The following is a 19,669-nucleotide window of genomic DNA, read 5'->3' on the forward strand; positions in this document are numbered from 1 at the left end:
TTCGATGAGTGTCCAGTATAAATGCTAATGTCACTAACATCCAACTTGTATGTCACAAAACAGACAAAAGTACAAAGGATCAAACTTCAATATGATGGATGGGAAACTGTAAAACTGAAAGCACATACAGTCGACAGACAAAAACTGAAGACTAAATAACTCATAAGTAGACCTGGGCAATAAAACAATATTGATAATTATCGTCTAATCATTTTGGTCAACAATTTGATAAAATTTGATACATTTAAACAGCAATTATACCACCCGGATAGTACCACAAAGAACGGGGTCGCTAATGCGACGTGAACGCTAGTGCCAGACCAACGTTCAGTAGACGAAGAAGGTGGTAAGTAGCAAACAGCTATTTTAAACATGGTTATCAATAGAGCGGCTAACACAGAGCATTAAAGCAAAATGACTAGCCAAAATGAGCGATTATGAGATGCAGGACAACACCGAGCCAACCCACTAAAAATCCAAGTGAAGTTTCCCTGTCATTTTGTTTTCTTAAAACGTTACAAAAATCTAAAACTTGTCAACTTGGGTTACTTTAATCCAACTTAATTTTTTTAAATGGCCACATTTGAGGTAAACTTACATTGTTTCTTTTTGTGAGGATAAAAGTAGTCTGCTTGTCAATGGTGATGTCTTCAGTTGATAATTTTATCTATTTCATATTGCACAGCAACTTTTGGTTTAATTGGAAAATTTATAAAAATAAAGACTCCTGTCAACATTCTTGTAGGTTTTAGTAGTCATTACTTTTCATAGTGTAATGAAGGGGGGGGGGGGGGGGGGGGGTTGTCTTCTCTATTGCACCACTTAACAGCAAAAATATTTTTTAAGATCATGTTTTATATTCTCTTTTCTTTTAAAGTAGGGTAACGTCGTTAAATTACCGACTGATAATTTTTTTAATGGTGATAACAATTTTTGTCATATCACCCAGGCCTACTCATTAATTTGTGAGCTTTATTGCCAAATGTACTGTCAACCCAGATGAAATATGGTATAGTCCAGCCTGAAATTAAAAACCATAAACAAGAGTGTCAGTTATAGCTATAGTTTTCCTTCAGGTTGATATCTTCCCAATCTGGTGTATTGTCATCAAGGACCATGACTTGGGACTTAAACTGGACATTAAATGGCCTTCTGGAAGAAAATATGATAGTCTTGGGTCCTTTTTTGGTCTGGATCTGGAATCTCTTCTCAAAAGTGACTGGGACAGATCCTGAGTAAGAACATAGTGTTGATGCAAAGGACATTAAAATACTGGACTGCTGCATGACTGAAACCTTCAAATTTGAAATGGTGATAATATAATATTTTGGATGTTTGAGGTCCAGACATTCATTTGCCATCAGGCACTGATGCATACCTGCCTCCCGCAAACACTCTTCCTTGTGCCTCTCATCCCATGCTATCAGCTTACAGGCCATGGAGCAGTAAAAGACTTTATGGCAGCGTGTACAAGCAGTTAACTTCACAGCAGCAGAGCGGCCACAATGGTAGCAAAACCTAAATGGTGACCTAAAAAGATTCATTGAAGAAAGATCAAATAAGTTAAAACAATGGGATCATTCTGAGGTGCAAGATGTTTCTTGTTACTGTACCTTCGTTTGACTGCAGAGGGAGAAATTGCACCTGTGAGTAAGAAGACATTGTCACACAAACTGACCTGATACTTTTTTGTTCAGGTTACAGTCGTACCTCTACTTACGAAATTAATTGGTTGCAGAACTTTTTTCGTAACTTGAAAATTTTGTAAGTAGAGCAGTACTTTATAAGTAAATTCTCTAATTCGTTCCACGGTCCTCAGACAACTACCAACTAAACCCTTTAAAATTGGTCAAAGCGTCTCAATTTTGTATGAAAGATGTGAGAAACAAACAAAAATGAGAGAAATTTATAAGAAAATGATTTATTTATGTCTTAAAAGAATAACAAGAATACAAGATCTATCTGTGTTTAAGGATCGTATGCACACGCGCATTTTCTAAGACCCGACGGCGTCAGAAAGCCGTCCACTTTGTAGTACATTGTTTTTTAATCACTTAATAAGGAGAATTGCAATCATTAATAAGGGGAGCATTTAGCCAAGGTTGACAGGTATGTATGAGAGAATCTTGACACATGGATTTTGGTTGTTGTGAGTCAGCCAATGAGAGCCTAGTAGAGTGTAGCGAGGTTCTAAAGTGAGAAACAATGCATCTGCGACAATATTTTCAGAATAAAATAACAGATATGGTAATGTATTTACTTTTGGGGGAATTTTGTAATATGGATCTTTTTTGCATCTTGAGGCACTGATTTGCATATAAAAACCTTTCGTATCCTGAAAATTTCGTACCTAGAGGTATGACTGTATGTTGAAAGTATGAGTTAATGTGTATTTTGCCCAAATACTCACCACGTTGTACAAGGTACTCCTCTCTCTCAAGATTATCTCTTTCTTTCTGGGCAACACTCTTCTTCAGGAGGCTTCCCATCATGCTTAGCAGTTGACGCTGTATTCTGAATGTCTCTCGCCCTGCCATGCTCAGTGCATGATATGGAGTGTGGGCTATGCCGGAATCCTAGGGAGTTGCATGGCAGTCTTTTTTTGGTTTTGTTTTTCCAAATTTCTGAGGTTAAACAACTACTAAAGTATGTTTTTTTACGATGTACTGTAGACATGTGTATCAAAATAAAAGAAAGTCATAATTTCACAGGCCAATAATTTTGCCAATTCCGTTTGAAGTGCTGTAGTTTCCACAGAATTCAATGTTTGATTTTGTTCTAGTTTCAAGTGGACCTATGCCAATGAATCAAAATAATTCTCATGATGTTCAGCCCCTTAATTTCAATAGTTTTCAGGATAATTGCTTTGAAAATTATCTTATTTTGGAGGAGGGCAAAAATACCACTGAACATTAAAATATTCAGTTAAAAGTGAAAAAAAAACAACACAACTTCATCATGAGTTTCATATATTGCCCATTCTTAAAGAACTTGGAATTATATATTTTGTTACCTGGTCAAAGGAGACGTGTGCATAGTCCACTGCCGTTCCGATAGCGTCACCAACCTGAACTGGCATCAATATGTCCGCACCAACCTTCTCTAGCATGTCGAGCTATGATAAGAATCAGAGAATTGTCATGTATTGTGGTTGCTTGCTCAAGTATTCCATACTGATACAATACAATCCAGTAAATTAAATACATGTGTTCTTGACGGCCATATACATATGAATGTTATCAACAAAAATTGTTATCACGATAAAATAAAATAAATCAGTCGAAAGGACAACTACGGAAAGCAGCCCGACTCTACTATTTTCCCGTAGATAAAGTACTGTGCAGTGACTGCTGGGATATAGAGTTCTTAATACACCCAGTTCTTCAATACAGTTACTATGACGGCGACCACACTAATTTGGTGCTGGCCGTCATTTCGGCTGTATTTACAAAAGAAATCCTGCCGTTAAATGTTGGCGTCAACAGAGCATTCAAAGCTAGACTGTGAACTATGTATATATATATATACAACTAACTACGCCAAGCAACCCCAGACTCTACTATTTTTCCGTAGATAAAGTACTGCGCAGTGACTGCTGGGATATAGAGTTCTTAATACACCCAGTTCTTCAATACAGTTAGTATGACGGCGACCACACTAATTTGGTGCTGGCCGTCATTTCGGCTGTATTTACAAAAGAAATCCTGCCGCTAAATGTTGGCTTCAACGGAGCATTCAAAGGTAGACTGCGAACTATATATATATATTATGTATAATAACTCGGAGCTTGCCGTCATTCCCGGAGGCTTAAGAACTACAACCGCGGGACCCGGTGTTTTGGAATACTCATTTGGGCAATTGTTTAATTCGGACACAGAAAATGATGACTTTGATGGATTTGTGGGTGATGATGACATGAGTAAGTTGTAAAATGTCTAAATAAAGTACAATCAAACTCAGTTTTGCTTCCGTTGCCTTTTTAAAAACATGTTTTTAGCGTGTGGGTGTAGCGTGCAAGAACTATATTTCCCAGCAGTCACTGCGCACCGGAACCCGGAAATAGGCTACTTCCGGTAGCCAGCGCTATTGCGTTTTGATGTTCATCCATATATAATATATATGCGTCTAAAAAAACGGTGCGTGCTTTGTGTGTCTAAAATACAGAAATAGCACTCGTTACTGACACTGCGCCGTAAAATACGATGCGCCGAATAGTCGTGAAAATACGGTAATTCGTTTTTAGTTCATTTCTATGGAAACATTCATTTTAGTTACGAATAAATCGATATACGAGCCCAGTCCCGGAACAAATTAATCTCGTATCTCTATATGTAGTTTAAAAAATACCTGTGAGGCCATGGATTTTCTGAATGTAGTACAGTGGTACGTCGAGATACGAGCTTAATTCGTTCCGGGACTGAGCTCGTATGTCGATTTACTCAAATGAACGTTTCCCATAGAAATGAACTAAAAACAAATGAATTCGTTCCAACCCTCTGAAAAAACACCAAAAACAGGATATTGGATTGGAAAGACATTTTAATTTGTTCTAATTCGCCATCTATTAACTGTTAGAATTATTATGGAATATTCTATATGTGTTGTAAGCATTTTTAATAAGTAATAAGGCATTTTAATTACTTTTGTATAAGACTGGGACAAACTCGAGGTCACCCTGCTGGCTCCAGCTTGTTGACATAACACCTCACCCTCCAAGGACTGTTTACTGGGAGATCTACGAAGGACTCATAAATTGTTTTGTCTGGGACACCGGCAGTTTACCTTATAAAGAAATTATTATGCTTATACTGCAAATTCTTACGCAGGTGTTTTTCTTTCAATGGCAATTGTTTAAATCAGATTACCTTTGAATGTTTTGGTTATGTGCCGCTAAATGAACCGAAGAGTATGCCGCTCGTCAGAATGCACTGGGGACTAAGACGGCGTCACATTGCATCTCCTTGCAAGTTGTAAGCAGAGTTTGTTGAAAGATGTTTTTCCTTTTTTAATTAAATATTACTAATAATGATTTAAAAGGTTTGAATCATTATTCCAACATTAACAAAGTAACAAATAACTAGTGGTCTTGCAGTTGGGTAAGTGCTAAATCAATGAGTAGCCAGTTCAACCCCTACTAACTACTGCTGTCAAAAAGTCAAGCCGGATTGCAAAAAAGACATTTCAGAAAAAATAGTGTAGCTTGGTACCAGTTTTGGTCTGTTGGCATCTAAACGGTAGTTGAAGTTTCCAAGAGCACAAAGAGCACTGCCCACTCCACGACCCAAGGGAAGGTTAGGATCGACACCTCCTTTTAAAAGCTCTTCCACTGCCTTAGGAAGGAAAACAATAGGATGACACATGGATAATGCTGCATTCAGTGGGTTGGCCGCGTTTTTTTTCATCCGGTAGGTTCCCATACAAAGTCAATGTAATGCGCGTAGAATAGGGCTGTCACGAGAACAAATACCACAATACACCAGTGACCCTTGTGAGGATAAGTGGTTCAGAAAATGAAAGAAAAAACCATACATTTTAATTTATAGGATTTAAGTCGTTTTGTTCCTTATATTTACATTACGTAAACTGAATGATGTTTGTTTTCTTGAGCTCAGAATTTTGACTATGCATTAACATGTGATAGGGCTGTCACGAGAACAAATACCACAATACACCAGTGACCCTTGTGAGGATAAGTGGTTCAGAAAATGAAAGAATAAACCATACATTTTAATTTATAGGATTTAAGTCGTTTTGTTCCTTATATTTACATTACGTAAACTGAATGATGTTTGTTTTCTTGAGCTCAGAATTTTGACTATACATTAACATGTGACAGGTTGTTTACCGTGTTATTGCCGCTTGCTATAGCCAAAGAAAGAGGAGAATGACCACTCCAGAGGAAGTCTGTGCTGGCTTTGTAGGAGAGGAGGAGAGATACTACCTTGCTGGCATTCTGTAAAAAATAAAATAAAAAAATAAGCACAGTGGTTAATCAGAGACAGAATAATTTCATAAATTATAGTTAAGAGTGATGGAAATGTATAGGTTCGTTTGATCTTCAAAGTTCAGTCACATCTTGTTTGTCTCGTTCATTAGTGTGTAGAAAATGAAAAAAATAGATGTGAGCAAATATTTTTCAAATACTTCCAAGACTTAAATATAGAGCTGCAAGAATGGATTAGTAATAACACAGGTACATCTAATCAAAATCTTACTTAAGAATGGAAGGGCCTTTCTTGATAGTAACACAATGTTAGTTCTGGGCGCATGGAGATAATGGGAATCACTCACACTACCTCATACATGTTAAACTCAACATTTGGAGTTTATTTTCCTTCAGAAAATGATGGGTAAGGCACACTGCAACCTGTGGATGCCAGATCATTGCATCAAGTGATCAAAACACAAGGCTGCATTGGTGTCTGAAATTGTAACCACACGTAGAGTAGTGCTGGGATGATCTATTCCGATGAGTTTTCATCCCATCCTCATCAGTTTTGCGCATTTCCTACTGAGTGGCATTTTTGTGGGAGTCCAATCACTTCATTTTAAGACTTCACTGAAATAATTGACATTGCTCTAATCCTTGCATGACGGCTCACTAGAATCCACACTTCTTACTCTTTCCAAAACGACAAAAAGTCAGAGGAACATACAACTGCATAGAGTAATCCCTTCAATATTGCGGTTAATGTAGACCAGACGTGGACGCGATAATCGAAAAATCGCAAAGTAGACTCACCTCTATTATAACAGTTTTTTCCTTCAGTGCTGAGTCCGAGTAGCAAGAGTGTGGATTTCCACATTTTTATGGAAAAAATATATGTTTTATATACATGTTTATGTATATATGTATATATGTATATATGTATGTATATATATATATATATATATATATATATATATATATATATATGTATATATATATATATATATATATATATATATATATATATATATATATATATATATATATATATATATATACGAGTTAGGTTCCGAGCGATTGTTCATAAGTTGAATTTGTTTGTAAGTTGATTCAGTGCTATATTTTGTATTATAATTTATGTTTAAGGCCTATATAAGTATATTGAAGGTTTATATAAGTGCATTTGTATGTTTAAGGCTTGTATAAGTAACACGCATTGGTTTGTACTAAAAAACATTTAATAAAATGGAGAGAATATGTACAGTACTGTATAGAGAGAGAGAGAGAGAGATTTATGTACAGTGGTACCTCGTCATACGACCGCTCGTCATACAAAATTCTCGTCTTACGGCGGAAATTTTGATTTAATTTAATTTAATTTTGAATAATTCACCCGTCATGCGATCAAAATTTCGTGATGCGTCCAAGCCAGGTCTTTTTTGCATATCTTTCATGTATAACAATATCTACGAGCACGGAACGATTAATTCAGACGAGTTTCTCCTAAGACCAGGAAACACACAACACGCATGCGCGGGCAAAAGAGGGCTTTCTGGGTAATGAAGTATACTCGTGCACACAACACCCATAGGCAATGGCAACCTTTCTCAGAATAGAACTTCATTACCCACAATCAATATGTGGGTAAGCTCAACTATTGTATTTCCTGTTATTCTTTCTAAGGAAAGAAGCTCCCGCGATCGTTCTTTAAAGACTATTTCTCGTTGGCAAGTGGTTGTGCGTTATCCTATTGTGAGGACATTTGTGTGCATCATTTTGGGAATATTTTGAAGGCAATACAACAGCAAACAGTCCATCGATAGCGAACGTGAGGGTGGAGGCGTGGCAAACCTCCAACCCGGAAAACGAAGGTAACAAAAGATTACAACAAAATTAGAATTCAGTTTTGTGTAAAGTTACATTAAACGTATGTTTGAGTGTCTGTATATATTAATCCAAGTTACCGTAATTACTCGAATATAACACGCATATTTTTGCTATATAATTAATTCCAATAGTTGGGGGTGCGTGTTATAATCAATAACTAATTTTTTTTTTTATTTTTTTATTTTTTTATTTTTTATTTTTTTTTGTGTCTTGTTACATGGCCCTTAGCCTGGTGCTTTTTCTTGCCAAATAAATTGAATTGAAATTGAATTGAATAAAATAAATTACAAATTTTCGATCGAAAAAAGCATTGTCAAACTCACTTTGACGCACGGATTTTACGTCATCTCGTAGAGCCGACGCACGGATTTTACGTCATCTCGTGAAGCCGACGCACGGATTTTACGTCATCTCGTAAAGCCGAGACCACCACTGCCCCCCTCTAGCCTCGTACCCGTCTCAGTTCACCCTCTCTCAGTTCAGTGTTATAATCAATAACTAAAATAAATTACAAATTTTCGATCGAAAAAAGCATTGTCAACCTCACTTTGACGCACGGATTTTACGTCATCTCGTAAAGCCAATCGGATGATGTGTTGTGGGAGGAAGAGGAAGTGGATGAAGGAAGCGTGGACGTTGATAGGATTCTCAACGAAGAGATGTATGAGAGGACAGACAAAGAGAGAGAGGAACTCTTCATTTGAAGGATTCTAATGAATAAATTTGTTTGAACAAAACAATCGTGAAACGAAGAAAAAAAGGTAAGATTTCTGATTTTCGTCAGCGGGAAATTTTAGGTGCGCACTATATTCGAGTACTGCGTTTTTCCAGATTTTTTTGGCCCAAAATTACCTGCGTGTTATTTTCGAGTGCGCGTTATATTCGAGTAATTACGGTAATTTAAATTTGTTTGTTCCGTTTACGAGTGCGTTGTCGTGGAAAAAAAACGAACCCCACCCCCCCACGTCCCAAAACGTCTCTGTCTCCCGTCGGCGAAATCTGCCCAATTTTAGTTAGATTAAACACATTTTATTACTATTAAACCACTAGTTATGTGTTACTTTGTTAATAGATGGCGAATTAGAAGAAATAAAATAAAAAAATCCAAACCAATATCCTGTTTTTGGTGTTTTTTCAGAGGGCTGGAACGAATTAATTTGTTTTCCATTTATTTCAATGGAAAACGTCCGCTCGAGTTACGAGAATCTCGTCATACGAGCTCAGTTCCGGAACGGATTAAGCTCGTATCTCGAGGTACCACTGTATTAGAAACTGGCCGAAAGAAGCGATCTAACGACGATTGCACAGTTTTCTTCTTTTTTTCATCATAAATGATGCGGTAGCACTGTATGGCATCATTCAATTGATTTGCAAACTTTGTGCAACGTTCAATATTCTGGTCCTGCTGCTCGATCTTTCTGTTTATAAGTGGTACTGACGGTCGAACGATTCAAGTTGTATGCCCGTGCAACGCTCACCACTCTCACGCGCATCAAGCTTCGTTATTATTGCCACTCGTTTCAAATGAAATGGCTTGACTCTTCCTTGCACCTCCCTCACTAGAAGCCTTTCACTTTTCACCAACCATATTGAATAATGGCTGAACGAGATATTTCATGATAAAAATGCAAAAGATTCTTTGCGCACTAGAGATACATCACGCACATACGCAATTTACGCAGCTTAGGCAACTTACGCAACTTACGCAACTTACGCAACTTACGCAACTTACGCAACTTACGCAACTTACGCACTGCAACGAACTGGGCAGAGGAAGGTGGATGCTGGGTGAGCTGAGCGCTCACAGCGCCAGGCGTCGGTATTAGCGGCGGAAAGAGGCACTACTCGGAAAAACGCGTGCAATACAAACGAACTTACGAACATTTTTCGACATAAACGCAATTTGCAGACATGTTCGTATGTACCATTGTTCGTAAGTCGTATGTTCGTAAGTAGGGGACCGTCTGTATATGGCAAAACAGGGTTTCGCTTACGAGTTTCAGTGTGGATTTTCACATTTTTATGAACAAAAAAAAGTACGATTTTTGTGAGAGTCTGATCACTTCATTTTGGGACTTCATTGAAATCATTGATGTTGCTCTATTATCTGAATATTGACTACTCACTCAGAATCCAGACTCTTTACTCTTTCAAATTACACCAGAGCAAAATGACAGGTCTCAATGCAGCATAAAGTTACAAGAATTGTTTTCCATCAATTATCTGGGGTTACATAAGAAGATGAGTTGACCGAGTGGTTAAGGTGATGGACTGCTAATCCATTGTGTTCTACACGCATGTGTTCGAATCCCATCCTCATTGGATTTGTGCCGATCGTACTTCAGCAGCAGTTTTATGAGTCGATCACTTCAATTAGGGACTTCACTGAAATCGTTGATATTGCTCTATTGTCTGTATCTTGACTACTCACTCAGAATCCAGACTGTTTACTCTTTCAAAAAGCACCAGAGCAAAACAACTGACCTCAGTGCAGCATAGTCACAAAAATATTTTTCATGTCAATGATCTGAACATACACATCAAGATGAGGTGACCGAGTGGTTAAGGTGATGGACTGCTAATCCATTTTGTTCTACACGCATGTGTTCGAATCCCATCCTCATCGGATTTGTGCCGATCATACCTCAGTAGCAGTTTTATGAGTCGATCACTTCAATCACATCACTTCACTGAAATCGTTGATATTGCTCTATTATCTGTATCTTGACTACTCACTCAAAATCCAGACTCTTTACTCTTTCAAAACACACCAGAACTAACACGACAGACCTTAGTGCAGCATAGTCACAAAAATATTTTTTTTCTGTCAATGATCTGATCATATACAACAAGATGAGTTGACCGAGTGGTTAAGGTGAAGGACTGCTAATCCATTGTATTCTACACGCATGGGTTCGAATCCCATCCTCATCGGTTTTGTGCAGATTCTACCTCGTTAGCAAATCAAAACAAAACGACAGACCTCAGTGCAACATAGTGACAAAAATATTTTTTTCTGTCAATTATCTGAATAAATAAAAAAGATGAGGTGACCGAGTGGTTAAGGAGATGGACTGCTAATCCGTTGTGTTCTACACACATGGGTTCGAATCCCATCCTCATCGGATTTGTGCCGATTGTACCTCAGTAGCAGTTTTGTGAGTCGATCACATCATTTTGGGACTTCACTGAAATCGTTGATATTGCTCTATTATCTGTATCTTGACTACTCACTCAGAATCCAGACTCTTTACTCTTTCAAAACACACCAGAACTAACACGACAGACCTTAGTGCAGCATAGTCACAAAAATATATTTTTTCTGTCAATGATCTGATCATATACAACAAGATGAGGTGACCGAGTGGTTAAGGTGATGGCCTGCTAATCCATTGTGTTCTACACGCATAGGTTCGAATCCCATCCTCGTCGTTTTTGTGCAGATTCTACCTCGGTAGCAAATCAAAACAAAACGACAGACCTCAGTGCAACATAGTGACAAAAATATTTTTTTCTGTCAATTATCTGAATAAATAAGAAAGATGAGGTGACCGAGTGGTTAAGGTGATGGACTGCTAATCCGTTGTGTTCTACACGCATGGGTTTGAATCCCATCCTCATCGGATTTGTGCCGATCCTACTTCAGTAGCAGTTTTGTGAGTCGATCACTTCATTTTGGGACTTCACTGAAATCGTTGATATTGCTCTATTATCTGTATCTTTACTACTCACTCAGAATCCAGACTCTTTACTCTATCAAAAAGCACCAGAGCAAAACGACAGAGCTCAGTGCAGCATAGTCACACAAAAAAAATTATGTCAATGATCTGCTCATGCACAGCAAGATGGGGTGACCGAGTGGTTAAGGTGATGGACTGCTAATCCATTATGTTCTACACGCATGGGTTCGAACCCATCCTCATCAGATGTGTGCCAATCATTCCTCAGTAGCAATTTTGTGAGTCGATCACTTCATTTTGGGACTTCACTGAAATCGTTATTGCTCTATTATCTGTATCTTGACTACTCACTCAGAATCCAGACTCTTTACTCTTTCAAAACACACCAGAACAAAACGACAGACCTCAGTGCAGCATAGTCACAAAAATATTTTTTATGTCAATGATCTGAACATACACATCAAGATGAGGTGACCGAGTGGTTAAGGTGATGGACTGCTAATCCATTGTGTTCTACACGCATGGGTTCGATTCCCATCCTCATCGGATTTGTGCAGATCATACCTCAGTAGCAGTTTTATGAGTCGATCACTTCATTTTGGGACTTCACTGAAATCGTTGATATTGCTCTATTATCTGTATCTTGACTACTCACTCAGAATCCAGACTCTTTACTCTTTCAAAACACACCAGAACTAACACGACAGACCTTAGTGCAGCATAGTCGCAAAAATATTTTTTTTCTGTCAATGATCTGCTCATGCACAGCAAGATGAGGTGACCGAGTGGTTAAGGTGATTGACTGCTAATCCGTTGTGTTCTACACCCATGGGTTTGAATCCCATCCTCATCGGATTTGTGCCGATCCTACTTCAGTAGCAGTTTTGTGAGTCGATCACTTCATTTTGGGACTTCACTGAAATCGTTGATATTGCTCTATTCTCTGTATCTGCACTACTCACTCAGAATCCAGACTTTTTACTCTTTCAAAAAGCGCCAGAGCAAAACGACAGACCTCAGTGCAGCATAGTCACACAAAAAAAATTATGTCAATGATCTGCTCATGCACAGCAAGATGAGGTGACCGAGTGGTTAAGGTGATGAACTGCTAATCCATTATGTTCTACACACATGGCTTCGAACCCATCCTCATCAGATGTGTGCCAATCATACCTCAGTAGCAATTTTGTGAGTCGATCACTTCATTTTGGGACTTCACTGAAATCGTTATTGCTCTATTATCTGTATCTTGACTACTCACTCAGAATCCAGACTCTTTACGCTTTCAAAACACACCAGAACAAAACGACAGACCTCAGTGCAGCATAGTCACAAAAATATTTTTTATATCAATGATCTGAACATACACATCAAGATGAGGTGACCGAGTGGTTAAGGTGATGGACTGCTAATCCGTTGTGTTCTACACGCATGGGTTCAAATCCCATCCTCATCGGATTTGTGCCGATCATACCTCAGTAGCAGTTTTATCAGTCGATCACTTCATTTTGGGACTTCACTGAAACGTTGATATTGCTCTATTATCTGTATCTTGACTACTCAATCAGAATCCAGACTCTTTACTCTTTCAAAACACACCAGAACTAGCACGACAGACCTTAGTGCAGCATAGTCACAAAAATATTTTTTTTCTGTCAATGATCTGATCATATACAACAAGATGAGGTGACCGAGTGGTTAAGGTGATGGACTGCTAATCCATTGTGTTCTACACGCATGGGTTCGAATCCCATCCTCATCGGATTTGTGCCGATTGTACCTCAGTAGCAGTTTTGTGAGTCGATCACATCATTTTGGGACTTCACTGAAATCGTTGATATTGCTCTATTATCTGTATCTTGACTACTCACTCAGAATCCAGACTCTTTACTCTTTCAAAAAGCACCAGAGCAAAACGACAGACCTCAGTGCAGCATAGTCACACAAAAAAAATTATGTCAATGATCTGCTCATGCACAGCAAGATGAGGTGACCGAGTGGTTAAGGTGATGGACTGCTAATCCATTATGTTCTACACGCATGGGTTCGAACCCATCCTCATCAGATGTGTGCCAATCATACCTCAGTAGCAATTTTGTGAGTCGATCACTTCATTTTGGGACTTCACTGAAATCGTTATTGCTCTATTATCTGTATCTTGACTACTCACTCAGAATCCAGACTCTTTACTCTTTCAAAACACACCAGAACAAAACGACAGACCTCAGTGCAGCGTAGTCAAAAAAATATATTTTTTCTGTCAATGATCTGAACATATACATTAAGATGAGGTGACCGAGTGGTTAAGGTGATGGACTGCTAATCCATTGTGTTCTACACGCATGGGTTCGAATCCCATCCTCATCGGTTTTGTATAGATTCTACCTCGGTAGCCAATCAAAACAAAACGACAGACCTCAGTGCAACATAGTGACAAAAATATTTTTTTCTGTCAATTATCTGAATAAATAAAAAAGATGAGGTGACCGAGTGGTTAAGGTGATGGACTGCTAATCCGTTGTGTTCTACACGCATGGGTTTGAATCCCATCCTCATCGGATTTGTGCCGATCCTACTTCAGTAACAGTTTTGTGAGTCGATCACTTCATTTTGGGACTTCACTGAAATCGTTGATATTGCTCTATTATCTGTATCTTCACTACTCACTCAGAATCCAGACTCTTTACTCTTTCAAAACACACCAGAACAAAACGACAGACCTCAGTGCAGCATAGTCACAAATATATTTTTTATGTCAATGATCTGAACATACACATCAAGATGAGGTGACCGAGTGGTTAAGGTGATGGACTGCTAATCCATTGTGTTCTACACGCATGGGTTCGAATCCCATCCCCATCGGATTTGTGCCGATCATACCTCAGTAGCAGTTTTATGAGTCGATCACTTCATTTTGGGACTTCACTGAAATCGTTGATATTGCTCTATTATCTGTATCTTGACTACTCACTCAGAATCCAGACTCTTTACTCTTTCAAAACACACCAGAACTAACACGACAGACCTTAGTGCAGCATAGTCACAAAAATATTTTTTTTCTTTCAATGATCTGATCATATACAACAAGATGAGGTGACCGAGTGGTTAAGGTGATGGACTGCTGATCCGTTGTGTTCTACACGCATGGGTTCGATTCCCATCCTCATCGGATTTGTACCGGTTGTACCTCAGTAGCAGTTTTGTGAGTCAATCACATCATTTTGGGACTTCACTGAAATCGTTGATATTGCTCTATTATCTGTATCTTGACTACTCACTCAGAATCCAGACTCTTTACTCTTTCAAAACACACCAGAACAAAACGACACACCTCAGTGCAGCGTAGTCACAAAAATATATTTTTTCTGTCAATGATCTGATCATATACAACAAGATGAGGTGACCGAGTGGTTAAAGTGATGGACTGCTAAACCGTTGTGTTCTGCACGCATGGGTTCAAATCTCATCCTCATCGGATTTGTGCTGATCATACCTCAGTAGCAGCTTTGTGAGTCGATCACTTAATTTTGGGACTTCACTGAAATCGTTGATATTGCTCTATTATCTGTATCTTGACTACTCACTCAGAATCCAGACTCTTTACTCTTTCAAAAAGCACCAGAGCAAAACAACAGATCTCAGTGCAGCATAGTCACAAAAATATTTTTTATGTCAATGATCTGAACATACATATCAAGATGAGGTGACTGAGTGGTTAAGGTGATGGACTGCTAATCCATTGTGTTCTACACGCATGGGTTCGATTCCCATCCTCATCGGATTTGTGCCGATCATACCTCAGTAGCAGTTTTATTAGTCGATCACTTCATTTTGGGACTTCACTGAAATCGTTGATATTGCTCTATTATCTGTATCTTGACTACTCACTCAGAATCCAGACTCTTTACTCTTTCAAAACACACCAGAACAAAACGATACACCTCACTGCAGCGTAGTCACAAAAATATATTTTTTCTGTCAATGATCTGGTCGTATACAACAAGATGAGGTGACCGAGTGGTCAAAGTGTTGTACTGCTAAACCGTTGTGTTCTGCACGCATGGGTTCAAATCTCATCCTCATCGGATTTGTGCTGATCATACCTCAGTAGCAGTTTTGTGAGTCGATCACTTAATTTTGGGACTTCACTGAAATCGTTGATATTGCTCTATTATCTGTATCTTGACTACTCACTCAGAATCCAGACTCCTTACTCTTTCAAAACACACCAGAACAAAACGACACACCTCAGTGCAGCGTAGTCACAAAAATATATTTTTTCTGTCAATGATCTGATCATATACAACAAGATGAGGTGACCGAGTGGTTAAGGTGATGGACTGCAAATCCATTGTGTTCTACACGCATGGGTTTGAATCCCATCCTCATTGGATTTGTGCCGATTGTACCTTAGTAGCAGTTTTGTGAGTCGATCACATCATTTTGGGACTTCACTGAAATCGTTGATATTGCTCTATTATCTGTATCTTGACTACTCACTCAGAATCCAGACTCTTTACTCTTTCAAAACACACCAGAACAAAACGACACACCTCAGTGCAGCGTAGTCACAAAAATATTTTTTTCTGTCAATGATCTGGACATATACATCAAGATGAGGTGACCGAGTGGTTAAGGTGATGGACTGCTAATCCCTTGTGTTCTACACGCATGGGTTCGAATCCCATCCTCATCGGTTTTGTGCAGATTCTACCTCGGTAGCAAATCAAAACAAAACGACAGACCTAAGTGCAACATAGTGACAAAAATATTTTTTTCTGTCAATTATCTGAATAAATAAAAAAGATGAGGTGACCGAGTGGTTAAGGTGATGGACTGCTAATCCGTTGTGTTCTACACGCATGGGTTTGAATCCCATCCTCATCGGATTTGTGCCGATCCTACTTCAGCAGCAGTTTTGTGAGTCGATCACTTCATTTTGGGACTTCACTGAAATTGTTGATATTGCTCTATTCTCTGTATCTTCACTACTCACTCAGAATCCAGACTTTTTACTCTTTCAAAAAGCACCAGAGCAAAACGACAGACCTCAGTGCAGCATAGTCACACAAAAAAAATTATGTCAATGATCTGCTCATGCACAGCAAGATGAGGTGACCAAGTGGTTAAGGTGATGAACTGCTAATCCATTATGGTCTACACGCATGGCTTCGAACCCATCCTCATCAGATGTGTGCCAATCATACCTCAGTAGCAATTTTGTGAGTCGATCACTTCATTTTGGGACTTCACTGAAATCGTTATTGCTCTATTATCTGTATCTTGACTACTCACTCAGAATCCAGACTCTTTACGCTTTCAAAACACACCAGAACAAAACGACAGACCTCAGTGCAGCATAGTCACAAAAATATTTTTTATATCAATGATCTGATCATATACAACAAGATGAGGTGACCGAGTGGTTAAGGTGATGGACTGCTAATCAAAGGTGTTCTACACGCATGGGTTCGAATCCCATCCTCATCGGATTTGTGCCGATTGTACCTCAGTAGCAGTTTTGTGAGTCGATCACATCATTTTCGGACTTCACTGAAATCGTTGATATTGCTCTATTATCTGTATCTTGACTACTCACTCAGAATCCAGACTCTTTACTCTTTCAAAAAGCACCAGAGCAAAACGACAGATCTCAGTGCAGCATAGTCACAAAAATATTTTTTATGTCAATGATCTGAACATACACATCAAGATGAGGTGACCGAGTGGTTAAGGTGATGGACTGCTAATCCATTGTGTTCTACACGCATGGGTTCGAATCCCATCCTCATCGCATTTGTGCCGATCATACCTCAGTAGCAGTTTTGTGAGTCAATCACATCATTTTGGGACTTCACTGAAATCGTTGATATTGCTCTATTATCTGTATCTTAACTACTCACTCAGAATCCAGACTCTTTACTCTTTCAAAACACACCAGAACAAAACGACACACCTCAGTGCAGCGTAGTCACAAAAATATATTTTTTCTGTCAATGATATGATTGTATACAACAAGATGAGGTGACCGAGTGGTTAAAGTGATGTACTGCTAAACCGTTGTGTTCTGCACGCATGGGTTCAAATCTCATCCTCATCGGATTTGTGCTGATCATACCTTAGTAGCAGTTTTGTGAGTCGTTCCCTTAATTTTGGGACTTCACTGAAATCGTTGATATTGCTCTATTATCTGTATATTGACTACGCACTCGGAATCCAGACTCTTTACTCTTTCAAAACACACCAGAACTAACACGACAGACCTTAGTGCAGCATAGTCACAAAAATATTTTTTTTCTGTCAATGATCTGATTATATACAACAAGATGAGGTGACCGAGTGGTTAAGGTGATGGACTGCTAATCCATTGTGTTCTACACGCATGGGTTCGAATCCCATCCCCATCGGATTTGTGCCGATCATACCTCAGTAGCAGTTTTATGAGTCGATCACTTCATTTTGGGACTTCACTGAAATCGTTGATATTGCTCTATTATCTGTATCTTGACTACTCACTCAGAATCCATACTCTTTACTCTTTCAAAACACACCAGAACAAAACGACACACCTCACTGCAGCGTAGTCACAAAAATATATTTTTTCTGTCAATGATCTGATCGTATACAACAAGATGAGGTGACCGAGTGGTTAAGGTGATGGACTGCTAATCCATTGTGTTCTACACGCATGGGTTCGATTCCCATCCTCATCGGATTTGTGCAGATCATACCTCAGTAGCAGTTTTATGAGTCGATCACTTCATTTTGGGACTTCACTGAAATCGTTGATATTGCTCTATTATCTGTATCTTGACTACTCACTCAGAATCCAGACTCTTTACTCTTTCAAAACACACCAGAACTAACACGACAGACCTTAGTGCAGCATAGTCACAAAAATATTTTTTTTCTGTCAATGATCTGATCATATACAACAAGATGAGGTGACTGAGTGGTTAAGGTGATGGACTGCTAATCCATTGTGTTCTACACGCATGGGTTCGAATCCCATCCTCATCGGGATTGTACCTCAGTAGCAGTTTTGTGAGTCGATCACATCATTTTGGGACTTCACTGAAATCGTTGATATTGCTCTATTATCTGTATCTTGACTACTCACTCAGAATCCAGACTCTTTACTCTTTCAAAAAGCACCAGAGCAAAACGACAGACCTCAGTGCAGCATAGTCACACAAAAAAAATTATGTCAATGATCTGCTCATGCACAGCAAGATGAGGTGACCGAGTGGTTAAGGTGATGGACTGCTAATCCATTATGTTCTACACGCATGGGTTCGAACCCATCCTCATCAGATGTGTGCCAATCATACCTCAGTAGCAATTTTGTGAGTCGATCACTTCATTTTGGGACTTCACTGAAATCGTTATTGCTCTATTATCTGTATCTTGACTACTCACTCAGAATCCAGACTCTTTACTCTTTCAAAACACACCAGAACAAAACGACAGACCTCAGTGTAGCGTAGTCAAAAAAATATATTTTTTCTGTCAATGATCTGAACATATACATCAAGATGAGGTGACTGAGTGGTTAAGGTGATGGACTGCTAATCCATTGTGTTCTACACGCATGGGTTCGAATCCCATCCTCATCGGTTTTGTATAGATTCTACCTCGGTAGCAAATCAAAACAAAACGACAGACCTCAGTGCAACATAGTGACAAAAATATTTTTTTCTGTCAATTATCTGAATAAATAAAAAAGATGAGGTGACCGAGTGGTTAAGGTGATGGACTGCTAATCCGTTGTGTTCTACACGCATGGGTTTGAATCCCATCCTCATCGGATTTGTGCCGATCCTACTTCAGTAACAGTTTTCTGAGTCGATCACTTCATTTTGGGACTTCACTGAAATCGTTGATATTGCTCTATTATCTGTATCTTCACTACTCACTCAGAATCCAGACTCTTTACTCTTTCAAAAAGCACCAGAGCAAAACGACAGACCTCAGTGCAGCATAGTCACACAAAAAAAATTATGTCAATGATCTGCTCATGCACAGCAAGATGAGGTGACCGAGTGGTTAAGGTGATGGACTGCTAATCCATTATGTTCTACACGCATGGGTTCGAACCCATCCTCATCAGATGTGTGCCAATCATTCCTCAGTAGCAATTTTATGAGTCGATCACTTCATTTTGGGACGTCAC

The 19,669-nt window shown here is 38.8% G+C and overlaps 1 protein-coding gene and 20 non-coding genes across 24 annotated transcripts in view; 20 read left to right on the forward strand and 1 right to left on the reverse strand.

Moving 5' to 3' along the window:
* Positions 1 to 801: 801 nt before the first annotated feature.
* LOC144078526 (ankyrin repeat and MYND domain-containing protein 1-like) overlaps positions 802 to 19,669 on the reverse strand; it is a 59,833-nt gene continuing 40,965 nt past the window's right edge. For all 4 annotated transcript variants that reach the window (XM_077606644.1, XM_077606645.1, XM_077606643.1 and 1 more), the window contains 7 exons: positions 5,846 to 5,953; positions 5,208 to 5,330; positions 3,014 to 3,115; positions 2,411 to 2,576; positions 1,614 to 1,644; positions 1,379 to 1,530; positions 802 to 1,231 (listed from right to left, as the gene is read on the reverse strand). In XM_077606644.1, the coding sequence (XP_077462770.1) occupies positions 1,050 to 1,231; positions 1,379 to 1,530; positions 1,614 to 1,644; positions 2,411 to 2,576; positions 3,014 to 3,115; positions 5,208 to 5,330; positions 5,846 to 5,953 (864 nt within the window). In that variant the 3' untranslated portion in view covers positions 802 to 1,049. The remainder of the gene's footprint in view (positions 1,232 to 1,378; positions 1,531 to 1,613; positions 1,645 to 2,410; positions 2,577 to 3,013; positions 3,116 to 5,207; positions 5,331 to 5,845; positions 5,954 to 19,669) is intronic.
* On the forward strand, positions 10,860 to 10,941 carry trnas-gcu (transfer RNA serine (anticodon GCU)). Its single transcript has one exon. It is a non-coding gene; the product is annotated as a tRNA-Ser (tRNA).
* On the forward strand, positions 11,358 to 11,439 carry trnas-gcu (transfer RNA serine (anticodon GCU)). The gene has a single exon. It is a non-coding gene; the product is annotated as a tRNA-Ser (tRNA).
* On the forward strand, positions 11,961 to 12,042 carry trnas-gcu (transfer RNA serine (anticodon GCU)). Its single transcript has one exon. It is a non-coding gene; the product is annotated as a tRNA-Ser (tRNA).
* Positions 12,871 to 12,952, forward strand: trnas-gcu (transfer RNA serine (anticodon GCU)). The gene has a single exon. It is a non-coding gene; the product is annotated as a tRNA-Ser (tRNA).
* trnas-gcu (transfer RNA serine (anticodon GCU)) lies at positions 13,177 to 13,258 on the forward strand. Its single transcript has one exon. It is a non-coding gene; the product is annotated as a tRNA-Ser (tRNA).
* On the forward strand, positions 13,782 to 13,863 carry trnas-gcu (transfer RNA serine (anticodon GCU)). Its single transcript has one exon. It is a non-coding gene; the product is annotated as a tRNA-Ser (tRNA).
* On the forward strand, positions 13,973 to 14,054 carry trnas-gcu (transfer RNA serine (anticodon GCU)). Its single transcript has one exon. It is a non-coding gene; the product is annotated as a tRNA-Ser (tRNA).
* trnas-gcu (transfer RNA serine (anticodon GCU)) lies at positions 14,277 to 14,358 on the forward strand. The gene has a single exon. It is a non-coding gene; the product is annotated as a tRNA-Ser (tRNA).
* On the forward strand, positions 14,584 to 14,665 carry trnas-gcu (transfer RNA serine (anticodon GCU)). Its single transcript has one exon. It is a non-coding gene; the product is annotated as a tRNA-Ser (tRNA).
* Positions 15,194 to 15,275, forward strand: trnas-gcu (transfer RNA serine (anticodon GCU)). The gene has a single exon. It is a non-coding gene; the product is annotated as a tRNA-Ser (tRNA).
* trnac-gca (transfer RNA cysteine (anticodon GCA)) lies at positions 15,806 to 15,887 on the forward strand. Its single transcript has one exon. It is a non-coding gene; the product is annotated as a tRNA-Cys (tRNA).
* trnas-gcu (transfer RNA serine (anticodon GCU)) lies at positions 16,111 to 16,192 on the forward strand. Its single transcript has one exon. It is a non-coding gene; the product is annotated as a tRNA-Ser (tRNA).
* On the forward strand, positions 16,302 to 16,383 carry trnas-gcu (transfer RNA serine (anticodon GCU)). The gene has a single exon. It is a non-coding gene; the product is annotated as a tRNA-Ser (tRNA).
* Positions 16,905 to 16,986, forward strand: trnas-gcu (transfer RNA serine (anticodon GCU)). The gene has a single exon. It is a non-coding gene; the product is annotated as a tRNA-Ser (tRNA).
* Positions 17,209 to 17,290, forward strand: trnas-gcu (transfer RNA serine (anticodon GCU)). The gene has a single exon. It is a non-coding gene; the product is annotated as a tRNA-Ser (tRNA).
* Positions 17,822 to 17,903, forward strand: trnas-gcu (transfer RNA serine (anticodon GCU)). Its single transcript has one exon. It is a non-coding gene; the product is annotated as a tRNA-Ser (tRNA).
* On the forward strand, positions 18,128 to 18,209 carry trnas-gcu (transfer RNA serine (anticodon GCU)). Its single transcript has one exon. It is a non-coding gene; the product is annotated as a tRNA-Ser (tRNA).
* trnas-gcu (transfer RNA serine (anticodon GCU)) lies at positions 18,435 to 18,516 on the forward strand. Its single transcript has one exon. It is a non-coding gene; the product is annotated as a tRNA-Ser (tRNA).
* trnas-gcu (transfer RNA serine (anticodon GCU)) lies at positions 19,031 to 19,112 on the forward strand. The gene has a single exon. It is a non-coding gene; the product is annotated as a tRNA-Ser (tRNA).
* On the forward strand, positions 19,222 to 19,303 carry trnas-gcu (transfer RNA serine (anticodon GCU)). The gene has a single exon. It is a non-coding gene; the product is annotated as a tRNA-Ser (tRNA).

This window comes from Stigmatopora argus, chromosome 8 (genome assembly GCF_051989625.1).
Source record: "Stigmatopora argus isolate UIUO_Sarg chromosome 8, RoL_Sarg_1.0, whole genome shotgun sequence".
NCBI lineage: Eukaryota > Metazoa > Chordata > Actinopteri > Syngnathiformes > Syngnathidae > Stigmatopora > Stigmatopora argus.